At 39.3% G+C, this 14887-nt stretch overlaps 1 protein-coding gene across 1 annotated transcript in view; it reads right to left on the bottom strand.

The window, feature by feature from the left end:
* The window catches only part of CCDC25 (coiled-coil domain containing 25), a 33086-nt gene that overhangs the window by 13072 nt on the left and 5127 nt on the right, over nucleotides 1–14887 (bottom strand). The window contains exons 2-5 of the mRNA XM_010839595.1: nucleotides 14634–14681; nucleotides 11399–11438; nucleotides 7958–8009; nucleotides 2112–2187 (exon numbers count right to left, since the gene is read on the bottom strand). Coding sequence (XP_010837897.1) covers nucleotides 2112–2187; nucleotides 7958–8009; nucleotides 11399–11438; nucleotides 14634–14681 — 216 coding nt within the window. The remainder of the gene's footprint in view (nucleotides 1–2111; nucleotides 2188–7957; nucleotides 8010–11398; nucleotides 11439–14633; nucleotides 14682–14887) is intronic.

Genomic DNA, 14887 nt, shown 5'->3' with positions numbered 1-14887 from the left:
GGGGGAGCCCAGTGGGCTGCTGTCTATGGGGTCGCACAGAGTCAGACACGACTGAAGAGACTTAAGCAGCAGCAGTAGTAGCAGATCTTACTATTATAACTACTGTGTCAACCCTCAGCCTTAGCTTGGATCCAGACATGTGATGACTGAGCAGGAGTATAACATTGAGGGCAGAGGGAACAATAGAAGCAAAGGCACAAGGTAGGAAAACAGCAGATATTTGCTTTGGCTGGAGTGTGAAATATACGAAGGGAAACAGAGTCTGTGGTCAGATCTGAGATGCTTAAATGCCAGCGTAGGAAGTCTGGATTTAACTGTATGGACAAGGTGTAGGGTGTCATGGAAAGTGTCCAGGCTTTCAGACAGTATAATCTGGCAAGAGATTATAAAGTGAATAAAGAAGAGGCTGACCAGATTCCATGAGGACAAAGAGCATGGGAGGTGGTCAGCCAGGGAGGAAAATATTTTTAGGACAAAGTGACACAAATGGAGTGCACTCAGCAAATCCCACAGCAAAGACAATCTTCTTCACTCCTCAGCATCCTCTGCTATTAACTCCTGATAGTGAGATGCCTGGGCTCAGCTCCTTCCTCTGCTAAGTGAGCCATCCCTGTGGAAGGCTGAAAAGGAGAGGCTAACGATTCAGTGATTCAATGACTTCTCTTTTCTGTTTTCCCTAGAACTAGTAAACTACAAAGGGATTAAGGAGAAAGAGGCTGGGCCAAGAATAACAAGGCCAAGGCTCCTTTAACAAAGTTGCCTCTGCCAGCCAGAGGCGTGGGAAGGGGACAAGAATACGTGAAAGAGGTTGGAACACACAAGGCAAGAGGATGATGACAGTCTCAATTTTTATTATTTTTATTTCAGTAACCAGAGATCTTACCTGGAAATCTTAGCAACTTGATTCTACTCATAAAAATGGAATGTCCTAAAATGAATTACAATTTAATGATTTATGGAGCTGAAAATGAGTGGGACAAGATTTCCGGTTTCTTTGGCTAGGCCCCTGACCCAGGAAAGCTGCCTGCGTGAGATCCGCAGGCTAAAAGGTACGAGAGGGGCTCATTTCCAGCTCTTTTCCAGTAATCACCGACCTCTGCGACCTGCTGTCAGCTCTGTGTCTGCCCCATGCTTATCTTCTATGTAAACCATATTTTTTCTCCTCCCTCTGGATCGGCCCTCAACTTCAAAGGAACCCAAACTTACCTCAACCCTATCTAGGTCCATGTCCTACAACTAAAATCTAGTCCATCAGCTCAATCATTCTCAGGAGAACACCATCTCCCTACACTCCTTTATAACTGCCACCTCCACTCCATTAATTGCCCTTCTTGACCTACAGTGACCATTGAAAAATTAAATCCTGTACAGTAGAACCCAACAGGCACCAAGCCCAGTATTACAGGTCCTACTTAAAACACAGATGCGGATTGTCCCAACACTCTTTGCACATTGGAAACATCTGGAGAGCACTATAAAAATACTGATTCTATCACCCCAGACCAGTTATTTAAAATTCTCTGGGAGACGACAAGATCAGTGTATTTGATATCTGTAAAATTCATAGGGAGAAAAAAGTCTGTAAGGAGAGAAGAAAGAAAAAGTAGGAAAGAACAAATGGGAGACTTGAATTCTAGAATGTATTGGGTTGGTCAAAAGTTCATTTGGATTTTTCTATAACACCTTATGGAAAACCTCCAAAGAACTTTTTGGCCAAGAAAACAGTAACAAATAATGAAAATAAAGATATCCAACAACATTACAAATAAAGACCTGAGACACATCTGTCGCCTGGCTTTTAATATAACCTAATTTCCAAAAGTCTTTTCACAAATAATCTTAAGGGTAGGCAAGTCTAGACAAGTTTCTATTCAAGGGAAAGAAAACAGGGTAAAAAAAAAAAAAAAGACTTGAAATGGGCCATGAGATTAGTCTTCAGTTTTCTGACAGGTAGCGAGATTGCCATCTTAAACAACAAAACAGGGGAAAGGCATATTATATACATGTTATTCTCCAGACTCAAGCCAAAGTCAGTAACATGTTCTCTTTGATGTAATCCATTTCAGACACAAAGTGGTGTGAGTTCTGAAAACACCTCTAGGAAAACTGACCTTGAATGCTATTGGCCTTCACAAGATGGGCACAGTCCATCAGCACCTCCTTTGGAATATCTTCTATTTTCTCTCCCTGAAACACAAAAATAAACCAAATGGCCCACCACCTTGTTTCTGAGCAATAATGGAACACTTTTATAGGGCTTTGCTACCTTACTAGGCACAATTTTACTAAAAGCAAGGGGATCTTCAACTGTATTTCAAGACACTGAAAAATAAAGTCAATTATGGAAATGTTTAAGAAAAGGCAGTAATATGGAAAATACTAATACTTAATAGGTAAATAAAAAACAGGGTATGAAAATAAAACCACCAAAATATTAAGCGTTTTTATGTCTGAGTAATTTTTTCCTTCTTTCTTCTCATTCATAATTTTAGAAACCTTGTGGAAAAGTGGTGTCTGTTTTTGGAATGGGAAGATTTCTTAGCTGAGGTCCCTATAACCTCCCTTTCAAGAGACATCCCTCTCAAGGGCTTCCCCAATGGCTCAGACAGTAAAGAACCTGCCTGCAATCCAGAAGACCTGGGTTCAATCCCTGGGTTGGGAAGATCCCTGGAGAAGAGAATAGCAACCCACTCCAGTATTCTTGCCTGAAGAATCCCATTGGCAGAGGAGCCTGGCGCACTACAGTCCATGGAGTCACAAAGAGTCAGACACGACTGAGAGACTAAAACACACACACACACATGAGGCATCTTACAGTTTTGGGTCTCAAATCATCTGGTAGGTCATCTACCCTCAGCTTTAGTCAGGAACCAAGCTCCTGGTGTGTTACATATAACCTTCCACCATAAGGGAGAAAAAAATATCGATTCATTCACTTTACAGATACAGTATCAAAGTCAAAGCTGAATAGCAAAACCATTCCAAAAGAACAAAAATATGTCAGAGGCAAGAGCTAGTGGAAATCAGCTCAGCACTGGCTGTTAGGCATGGGATTACAGAAGCACTTCTGTCCAGGTGTGAAATGTTTTATCTACCTAACTATTTGAAAGATTAAGTTTGTTCTATTTTTTTTTCCCCTTAATGTTTCAAAATGGGAATCTCTCAAATACCTAAATTTTGACTAAAAAATAAGTGATTTAAGTGTAACTACTTAAACCCTATCTCATCCTGTGAATAGACTTATTCACTTAAATACAGGATTCTGAATTTACCAACTTGATTAACACAATGTCATCATCATGAATATCAACCACTACACTAGGCTACAATATAGTGATGGTGATGCCGTCAGGGGCTTCTAACATTCACAGACGCTGACTGACCCTATACTAAACACATCAAATGAATAATAAAGAACAAATTAGGAACCGCTTTAGGAATATTCACTTTTTGAATGGTAGGAGCACTAAGTAAACAGACATATGAAATGGATAGTATTATTATGCTCACCTTACCAATGAAAAAATGAAGCTTAGTGAGGTTCAGTAACTGGGCCAAGATCCTCCATGTCTTGTGAATGTCAGAGCTGAGGGATGAACCCAGGATTAAAGTCATGCTCTAACAACTGGCCCCAGAGTACGGTGCTTATGGAGTTTTTGTGGAAATGTTATCTTGGCCCTTAATATCAGGTTATGTACCAATGGTCCTTCTTACTACCTAAAGCTATTGCTATTCCTGAAGCAATCCCCTCTTCTTGTTTTGCTATTTCTAATAATATGAGCAGACCAAATAAAATAAAATCATTTGGCTTAGTATTATGCATTAAGTCAGAGTAAACAAAACGCATGGGGAGTCTAAAGTAAAGGCCAGAATTTTGACTGTAGGCTTTGTGCCATCTGTGTTAATGAGATAAGAAACCTCTTGATAAGTGAGACTTTTCTATAGGTTTTCAAAAAATCAAAGAAGTGTAGAAAAAAAGCCAAACACTTGATGAATATCCATAAGCTTTAAAGCCTGGGTTGAACTCACCTGAAATTGACAAAAAAAAAAGAAGAAGAAACACACATAGCACTAAGCAAGTGCCAGGCACTATTAGAAATGTTTTAGTTGGGACCTCCCTGGTGGTCCAGCGGTTAAGACTCTGAGCTCTGAATGCAGGGAGCAAGGGTTCAATCCCTGATCAGGGAACTAAGATCTTGCATGGTGCAGCAAAAAAAAAAAACCACAAAACTTCAGTCATGCTAGCTCATTTAATCCTTACAATGACCCAGTGAGTCAGGGGCTGTGAGCTCCCTTTTACAGAGGAAACTGGCACAGCTGAATAACTTGCTCAGAGGTGCACAGCTGGTATGAGCACAGCCAGGATTTGAAGCCAGCAGTCCAGCTCCAGAGTCTAGGTTCTGAATTATTTAGTCTCACTGCATCTCCAACGCTTACTTGGTACCTACTAATTAATACAAAGGGCTACAACCTTTACTTTTTCCAGTAGTCATGTATGGATGTGAGAGCTGGACTATAAAGAAAGCTGAGCACTGAAGAATTGATGCTTTTGAACTGTGGTGTTGGAGAAAACTCTTGAGAGTCCCTTGGACTGCAAGGAGATCCAACCAGTCCATCCTGAAAGAAATCAGTTCTGAATGTTCATTGGAAGGACTGATGCTGAAGCAGAAACTCAGACCCTGATGCTGGGAAAGACTGAAGGCAGGAGGAGAAGGGGATGACAGAGGATGAGATGGTTGGATGGCATCACCAACTCAATGGACATGAGTTTGAGTACACTCCGGGAGTTGGTGATGGACAGGGAGGCCTGGCATGCTGCAATCCATGGGGTCGCAAAGAGTCGGACATGACTGAGCAACTGAACTGAACTGATGGCCTTTACTGCAGGACATCAACCAGGCAGAAGTTCCTTTAGGAGCACAGATTTTTATTGAGCACAATTAAGGGATTCCAAAAGAAAATGAAATGGAACTCCTGTTCAGACAAGTACTAACTGGTGGTAAGGTGAACTTGGGACTATCACCATTATTTCCATTTTCTGACACAGCAGAATCCAAAGGAAAAAACTTAATCTGAACCAAAAGGAAAGTTGGGAACACCATTCTTTATTTTCTCTAAACTTAAAATAGTTTCAGAATGGCAAGAAGTTGCCTAGGAAAATTCAGAATTTTGTTCCAGCACAGAGTTCACAAACTTTTTTTTTTTCTTTTTTACAATACAGTTCTCAAAAACACAAGCAGAATAAGTAAAGGTGGGGTAGCATGTTTTATCTTGTTAGTACACTGAGAAGTAAATATTATCAGCATAATGAAATCATTTTTTTTTTAATTAAAAATAGTCAAAAGGTTGCTCTTAAGTTATAAAACCCCAAAACGTTTTTGGAAAACCTATACATATCAGGTAGCATTTTAAATAAGCACAATATTTTCAAAGGGAAATCTGGCATAAAAGGAGTTACTAAAATGTTTATATCTTTTGACCCAATAATACGCTTAAAAAAAATCAAAAGAAGAAAAGGAAATAGTTCATAAAAAACATTTCTTGTTGGGGTTTCATAATACTGAATGCTGTAAACAACTTATATTCTGACAGGGAGCTTTCAAATTAACTGTGGCATACTGTCAACTCGAAGCAGCCAGTCAAAACAATAAATATAAAAATAACATGGTCACGTAATACAATCAACGAGGGGATGCCAAGGAGGAATGCAGACTGAGACGAGAGAATCTAAGTGCACGACAAATGTCACTGCAAGGCATCGCAGAGAAAGCAGCTTACAAGTAACTTTGAAAAACAGCATTTTGAATGGAAACTGTAAGGCAGAACCAAAAATAATTGCACATAAACACTGTACTCTAGTTGACAAAGTTGTTTCTTATGGGTATACAGGTCACCAAATCTGAAACCACTTCCACATAGACTGGATTCAAATAAGCAAATGATGGTGGGAGCCAGGTCTCCTTTCCCATTGTCTAAGAATGAAGTAATAACAGATGAGCAAGGAAGGAAGGTGAGAAAGGCCCCCACAGTATTGGATTCACCAGAGACATCAGTAGGAGCTCATGTTTCGCTTACTGTAGGTACAGAAACAATTATTTACACAAATTACTAACATGGGTTAATATATATGCTGCTGCTAAGTCGCTTCAGTCATGTCCGACTCTGTGCAACCCCATAGACGGCAACCCACCAGGCTCCCCCGTCCCTGGGATTCTCCAGGCAAGAACACTGGAGTGGGTTGCCATTAATATATATATATACACATATTTCCTAGCTCTGTCACATGAGAGGGCCTAGAAGCAATGACACTCCAGTAGCAATGAGCACTCCCAGAGTCCAGGTCTTGGTTTCTAAATACCATTTCTCAATAAAAGGAACCAAGGTTCTTTGGAGAAATGGCTGATTCTAGGGCTGGAGCAGGGAAAATAATGAGCCTGGAGCATCTAGGAAAGTCAGAAAGTAAGGAAGGACTCTAAAACCAAAACGACAGGAGCATGTCAGAGGAACACAGGAGCTGAGGTGGAAGAGTCAAAAAGCAGGGACGATTTTAGCCATAAAATGCCACAGTCCATACTGATATAAGTAAATGAATACATTAAATACATGGGGGAGAAGAGACAAATCTTTACAGAAGAATTCCAAACAATACATGCAAATACTCCCTACTCTAGGACGTGGGACTTAGTTCTATCCTCTCCCTGCTTGAGTACAGGATGGACTTATGGCTTGCTTCCAAATAATGAAGTATGAAAATGGGGAGAAATACAACTCTCTGGTGGAAAAACCCGGCAACCATTACCCTGGCCAGAAGACCAAGGTTAACAACATTAGTGCTAAGTCCTGTGAATAGACATACCCCTGACATGATGGGATAAGAGCACTCCACCTCTGTGCTACTTTTTCCCTAAACCCGTAACTCCAGTCTAGTCATGAGAAAAACCCATACTGAGTGCCATTCCATAAACTACCTGAGCGGTATTTCTCAAACTGTCAAGGTCATGACAAAAAGAGAAAGAGTAAGAAGCTGTCACAGACCAGAGACTAGGCAGATGCGACAACTAAAATGCAGTGTGGGATCCTGGATCAGATACTGGAACAGAAAAAGCACGTTAATGGAAAAACTGTAGAAATCGAAGCAGAGCCCAGAGGTTAGTGACCAGTGCTGCACCCGTGGCTCCATAGTTCTGACAAACCTACCATGGTAATGTAAGATGTTAGCAGTGGGGAAAACTGGGCATAGCGTGTACAGGAACTCGTACTACCTCTGCGACTTTTCTATAAATCTAAAATCATCCCAAAATAAATATCAGTTCAGTTTAGTTCAGTCACTCAGTCGTGTCCGACTCTTTGTGACCCCATGAATCACAGCATGCCAGGCCTCCCTGTCCATCACCAACTCCACATAACAATTATCTATACCCTATGATTCAACTATACAAAATACATGGATATAAAGACAGATTAGAAGAACAGTTTTATGTGACTAGGGAACATGGAATCTTTTCCCTTTACTATGATAATGCTGTTTTAAACCTCCTGAAGAAGCCCCGGGTAACAGGTACATGTGCCCTTGGTGAGACAGGAGAATCACCAGTCTGAGAAAGAGGAACCACAATGTGATCTCCCCAGAAGAAGACAGGAAGTCCGGGAGTGTCAACTGAAATGACAGGGAGAGAGCAGAGGTGACACACAGCACACCTCAGCTGGCGGGACGAGACAGTGCTTCTAGCTGGAAAACGTGTGCTGTGCTCCCCTTCCAAACCTCAAGTTACCAGATTTGCCCTTAGTGATTTCCTAGGTGAGGGGAAGACATCTCTTCATCAGCTAATTTGTAGACTTTTGTACATATTTATTACTCTAAGCAATTTATTTTCAAAAAAAAAAAAAGGACAGAGGACAAGACAGGATGCTTATCACTAAAGAAAAAAATTTTGAATCCACGTTTAAATCCAGTTACCTTATGCAATCGAAGGTACACATGAGCCGAAGAGAGTTTGTCCACATGAAACCTACAAAGAATGAAAACCACTTTTAGCAAGAGGTACAAGACACCCATCTCCTCATGCCACCTGTGTTGAAAGCACTCCAGGCCAAAAATGTGAATTCAGTTGCCTACTGCATGCTGAGCACCATGGTGAGCAGAAAACACAGCCAACCACCTCCGAAGGGCTCACTTTCAACCGGGAGAGGTGAGAAAAACATGGAGAGTTCTGCAGCTGTGCAAGACTAAGTGCCAAAATGAGTACAGGAGGTGACGAACATTAAATGCCCAGGAAGTGTGATTTTTCAGGTGAGAAGGAGCTATCAGTGACCAAGTGAGAAAGAGCTATCAGTGACCCAAGGATTCACTGATGAACTGAGATTTGGAGGGTCCCAGGCTGAAGCATGGGATGTATACAAACATGGGAAAGGAATTTGAGGAGGGAAGAGAAGGGAATGAAAGAAGTCATCAAGACTCCAGGGCTGCAAGCCTGGGAAAGCTGCAGGACCACTGACAGACACATCTTACAGCTGCAGAGGGAGCCAGCTGGGAAAGATGACAGGTCTGGTTTGGGACATCCTGAGTTTCAAGCAATGGCAAAACAATCCAAAGAGGATGTCAATCAGAGACAGAAGAGTCAAGGACGGACTGAAGCAGTAAATGGACCCTTTAGGGGTCAGACTAGCAATTCATCCAGCAACTATACTCCAGTAAAAATTAATTTTAAAAGAAAAAACAAAACTAAAAAAACTCCAAAACCCAATTCACTTAGCCTTACATCTAACAATGACACTAACACTCGATTCCTGGGAAAGCATGGTGATTGCCCTTTATGATGTTGTCCTAAAAGTATTAGAAAGCCCTCTTACTCCCAAAGTCCTGCATTTACCTTTCATTAAGGTTCTATCTTTCATTAATTTAATTAAATCTTTTTAAAATATCCTTTTTTCACCTAACCCAACATTTGGGGATTTTAAGTTATTCACCTTTATAAATCACCAAATGAGGTGGATTTCTCTTCCCAACACCCAAAGATGACTTCAGAATGCTAGCAAACAATGGTAACACACAGCTGTCACTCCTGATTCTGTTAACTTCAGTCTTCTCTTCCTTAGTCCTTTCAAGACTGAAGAATGTTTAATAAAATTTTAAGGGAACAACATCACAGCCCATTATATATTTCTCTAGATAATTTATTAGTATTAAAGAATTTTTTAGAACTGAAAATGGTTACACATTTATACCCACTCCAAGATGTAGACAGTGTGATTCTATTTAAAGGTCAAGATTATGCTGTTTGTAATGCCCTCTTTAAAAAGGTTAAGCATCTTGCTAGTGACTTTGAATACAAAAAAGTTTTACACGTTTTTTGGCAGTCTATGATGACTCTAGGTTTTACTCCTCACAAATACTGACAGCCAGAAATGAACATAACATCTTGGTTTATTTTTCTTCTTCAGGTTCATTTATTCATTTGCATTCTCATGTAAGAGATTCCTACTGATTTTCTTCTGCTCGGCACTGTCCAGCCAGAAAATAAGCTTCTTGAAAATCTAGAAATTATATCTTACTACCCTGTTTTAGGATGTTAGAAAAATACCCCATTCATAAGCAAGCTCAATTGAGAAAACTTCTCCCATTCCAATTTAAAGTTCTCTATTTACAACAACTCTTTTCTACACACCCATAGTAGCTTGACTGTATTCTCACTTCCCTTACAGGTCCCTGATGTGGAATTTTGTCAGTAGAAATACATATATAGTTCAACATACATATATACTGGGTTCATACACAGGCAGGCAAAGTACTAAAACACACACAGCAATACCACTGCTCATCTACCTGAACTTCAGGCTTATAGGTACACCTCTACAAAGGACAGGGGAAATGTACAGATATTCAGGGCTTTGGTTGAAGTGTAAAACAAACAAAAACGTCAGCTCTGTAAACTATTTGGAGCAAGCTTCCTTAACAAACGTCCCAAATGCTCACTCCAAGTTTAAATTACGCCCACTAGTTCCCTAGTTCTCTCTCTTCCACTTACCTTCCTCTCCCTGCTTAATCACTGAATACAGAGACTAGAAACTTGAATATATGAGCATCCCTGACCTGAGATTGTAGAGATGCAGAGCACCCAAAGTTGGGTAATTTTACTTCTTCAAGTGGGGTCTCTGGATATATTACTCATTCTTGCCTGGAGAATCCCAGGGACGGGGGAGCCTGGTGGGCTGCCATCTATGGGGTCGCACAGAGTCGGACACAACTGAAGTGAATTAGCAGTAGCAGTAGCAGGGAGTCTGGAGGCAGTAAACGCACACTTTTTCTATTTTCCTTTGTTTAAAAAGAATTTAGGGACTTCCATGATGGACTTCTGTGGTAAGACTCTGCACTTCCAATACAGGGGGTGCAGGTTTGATTCCTGGTTGGGGAGCTGAGATTCCACATGCCTCACGGCCAAAAAAAACAGAAACATAAAACAGAAGCCATATTTCAACAAATTCAATAAAGACTTTAAAAAATGAGTTTAGTTCCATTCTCATTTAATCCTAGAAAAATTCTTTGCTTCCAAGCACTGTAGGAGGTTTCCTAGTATAAACTCAGATGTTGACATTCCCAGAGGTTCAGTTCCAGAGTCTACATCAAGGTGACCCAGGTTGAAAATCTGCCCTGGAATGCAGATTAACTCATTCATTTTTTGTATGCCTCAGAACGTTTCCAGGATTAATGGTTTATGAACTGGAACAGGTCTTGAAATTTAGGGCTATGCCAGCTCACATCAGACCTCAAATAGCTTCTGGAAATACTAGTCAATCACTTCCAACAAGACATTAAATCTCAAGATTATTAATATTAAGAGTGTTGACATGGGTATCAGGCATCTGTAGACACCAGTTCAGTAAGTGCACTCCGGGAGATGTAGGCTGAATGTTGGAAATTTCTCTTCCACTTACTTTTTTTCTTTTAATGTCAGGTAAAAGGCTATTGTGAATTGCCTCTCATAGTGCATCTGAATATGTAATCATTTCTCTGCAGGTATGTCTGCCCCAAACCTTACAGCAGGTAACTACATAACATATATAATCATTCTTATCTCTTGCGTGACAGATCTGGAGATCTCTGGGGCTTCAGTGTGGCGGTATCAGCCACCTACTCTGAGGAGACACACAGGCAGTAAAAGTAAGCCTATGTTCTGAAGACCTTTTCAGTCAGGCCTGAGGTCCATCTCTGAGGCCTCCTTCCCAGTTAACGTGGTACTTATAAGTGAAGGGAGCTGGTGGTCAGCTTTTTACCACTGAACAGTCATAAACAAATGGCAAACCACGAGTTGTAGTTTTAATCACAGGAGTCAGGTGGTTGGCCAAGTCTCAGAAAGTAAATAACGATCTGTAAACAGCAGAACCAAAATTTGTTACCTACCAAATGTCTTCAGGCCAGCCATACTTTATCAGATCTTCATCTGCAGAGACAGAAGAGAACAAAGTAAAAACAAATAAGCAACAAGATACACTGTTCAGTACAGAGAAATACAGCTGTAATAACTTTAAATTTTATTACTTTGTAAGAACTTTAAATGGAGTACAATCTATAAAAATACCTAATCACTATGTTGTACATATGAAACGAATATAATATTTATTTTTAAAATTTTAATTCAGTTTTAAAATTATTCTTTGGTTCTTTTTTTTTTTTTTGGCTATACCATACAGCTTTCAGGATCTTAGTTCCCCAACCAGCGACTGACCCCAGGCTCTGGCAATGAAAGTGCTGAGTCCTGACCCTGGACTGCCAGGGAATTCCCTTAAGTAGTATTTTAAATCAACTATACTTCAATAAAAAATAAATAATTTTTAAATAAAACAAAAACTGTTCAAAAAAATTTTTTTTAATTTTCCATCATCAAAGCCTTTTTGAATTACTCTTTTCTTCATTAAGAGAGAGAAAAAGTTTTGTGGAAAAGACCGGTATTTTTTTCCCTTCCCAACTTACAGTAAACTTTAGCATATTTCACTTAACCTTCTTTTTTTAAAAACACTTTTAACAGGTTTTACAATTGAACAATTACAATCATGAAGCATTTGTTCAAAAGGTGAAGTGAACAAAGGTGAAGTATTTGTTTAAACTGTATGCTTTTTTTTTTTTTTAGCCACACCACATGGCTTGTGGGATCTCAGTTCCCCAACCAGGGATTGAACCCTGGGCCACAGCAGAAAGTGCAGAGACCTAACCAATGGACTGGCAGGGAATTCCCATGTGTGTATATTTTATTTCAATATATACCTCCAGTGAATCATATCAATAATTAGTAACTAACTGTGTTTAATACAGAAGCATTACTTGGTACTGATATTAGATAAAAAGATAAAAAAAGATAAACAAAGTGATTCACATATGATGATTTAAAATGTACTCAAGTACAATCTACCTAACTTGAATGAGGTATTTATCGTCCAGAAAAGCAAAAAGATGCTAGAGTACCCTCTCAGATGAGGGCACTTTAAGCAAATGCATACACCTTGAGTTTTCTGAAGAGTTTTCTATAAGTGCAAGTAAAAAGTTGAGCAAACCTCCAAGAAATAATCAGAAAGATGAGAAAAAGGAAATTATAAAAACTTCTTTTCATTTGGGCAATGTCTGGCTCCCTGGTGACACCTGCTGGCTAATAAAGAACACATCAGAAAGCTTTTTTTATTGAAAGAAAACTGTCCAACTTAAAATTCCTTTTTGTTCCATCCAGTCCTTTGTCAGAAGTCAGCAAGACTATTAGAAGTAAATGTGATGTGCTAGGCACCGTAGAGAACATAGCACCTGAAAAACGTGATACCATTTTAACAGCAGACTAGGAGAGTGCGTGACTCTAAAAGTACCTGGGGAAAAAATGTCCTACACGACAGGTTTTTTTCCTACATATACTTTAACAACAGTGAAATACCACTCCAATGGGGTCTGGGTAGAATCTAAATTTACATCCGGAGGTGTAAACTCTGTATCTAGATTTATATCTATAGAAAGAAATTCCTACAACTGAGGTTTAAAGGATTCCACAATCTAGCCAGTCCACTTTAACCCACTCCTCTAAGAAGCCTTCTTGGCTCTCCCTGATCACATTTACTCTCTGTATGTCTGCTGTTAATATTATCTCATTTTGCATTGCTTTTGTTTAACAGACTTTATTTTTCAGAGCAGTTTTAGGTTCACAGAAAAACTGACCCCTATTCTGGTCCCACCCCTTCATGGCAAACAGATGGGAAAAAGGTGGAAACAGTAACAGATGTTATTTTCTTGGACTCCAAAATCACTGTGGACAGTGACTGCCGTCATGAAATTAAAAGATGCTTGTTCCTTGGAAGAAAAACTATGACAAACTTAGCATATTAAAAAGCAGACACATTACTTTGCCAATAAAGGTCTGTATAATCAAAGCTAGGGTTTTTCCAGTAGTCACATACGGATGTGAGAGTTGGACCATAAAGGCTGAGTGCGGAAGAATCAATGCTTTCAAACTGTGGTGCTGGACAAGACTCTTGGAGAGTCCCTTGGACTGCAAGGAGATCAAACCAGTCAATTCTAAAGGAAATCAACCCTGAATAACTGTTGGAAGGACAGATGCTGAAGCTGAAGCTCCAATACACTGGCCACCTGATGTGAAGAGTCAACTTATCAGAAAAGACCCTGATGCTGGGAAAGCTTGAGGGCAGAAGGAGAAGAGGGCAACAGAGGATGAGATGGTTGGATGGCATCACCGACTCAATGAACATGAGTTTCAGCAAACTCCGGGAGATATACCTGTGCCTTATTGCTCAGTGTAATATAGGGAGGTATCAGCAGCATCCTCAGTTACGTTCATCAGGAGGATGCTATGAGAAAATTTACCCAGGACATTCATGGATTACAAGGAGAAATATAAAACTCAAGTTTTAATACACTGCACACTGCTTTTCCATTAAGTCACACCCAGAGTCAATGGCATAAATTCATTATAAGGAAAAACTGTTTAAAAATGAGTTATGCTATACGGTTTTTTTCTCTTGGCTAGGATGTGATAGTCTTGCTTACACTGAGTCTGCTTATGATTATAGCAGGGTTCAAAACAGTTGTATAGATCTGATTTATAATTATATTGTTATATAACTATCACATCATCATAATTATAATGTTATATACATTTTATGTGATAGATGTGTCTGTGTGTGTGTATATATATATAAAAAGATATAGATATATGTGTGAGAGTGGTCAAGAAAGCTTCAAAACACTGTTCACATTTCAACTCAAAAAGAACCATCTTCTGCCTCAAAAAAACCAAGATATGTTTCTCAAATGAGGTAAAAATGTACAGAAAAAGATCTTTGCAAAAGTCTAAGCCACAGATTATTTTTATTTGATGAAAACTAGCAAAGGTTAACTTCTGATTCCTATCACCCATAAATCAAATGATACCGCAAAACTATGTAAGTTCCTAATCAGCAACAAATGGTCTAATTCTCTCAATTATCACTTGATACAACTACATTATAAGAAAATTAATCATTTGGAATTCCTTCTAATGGGTTATAGTAGTTAACTAAAAACTCATCCAACAAACCATGGAGAGAATAGGCAATTAACACTTACCTGCTGGAAATTTCAAAATCAAATGCTTTTGAAAACTTACTTTCATATTTATCCTTTCCCATGTAAATAGTGTAAGCAGACGAGTTAACTAAGACAAAACAAAAATAAGACATAGTTAGATAACATCATTACAGACACACCTATTTGGTGGGAAAAACAAGGGACAAATGCTTATGATGGGTTGGCAAAACATGGCTGGTAGGCCAAATCCAGCCTTGTTTTTGGACAGCCCTTGAGCTCATAATGATTCTTACATTTTTAAAGGGTTGAAAGAAGCAAAATGAAGAAGAATAA

The sequence above is a fragment of the Bison bison genome, unplaced genomic scaffold (assembly GCF_000754665.1).
Source record: "Bison bison bison isolate TAMUID 2011002044 unplaced genomic scaffold, Bison_UMD1.0 scf7180017864123, whole genome shotgun sequence".
NCBI classification, from domain to species: Eukaryota; Metazoa; Chordata; class Mammalia; order Artiodactyla; family Bovidae; genus Bison; species Bison bison.
Note: the sequence above shows the minus strand (reverse complement) of the source record. Positions and strands in the feature narration are given on the sequence as shown.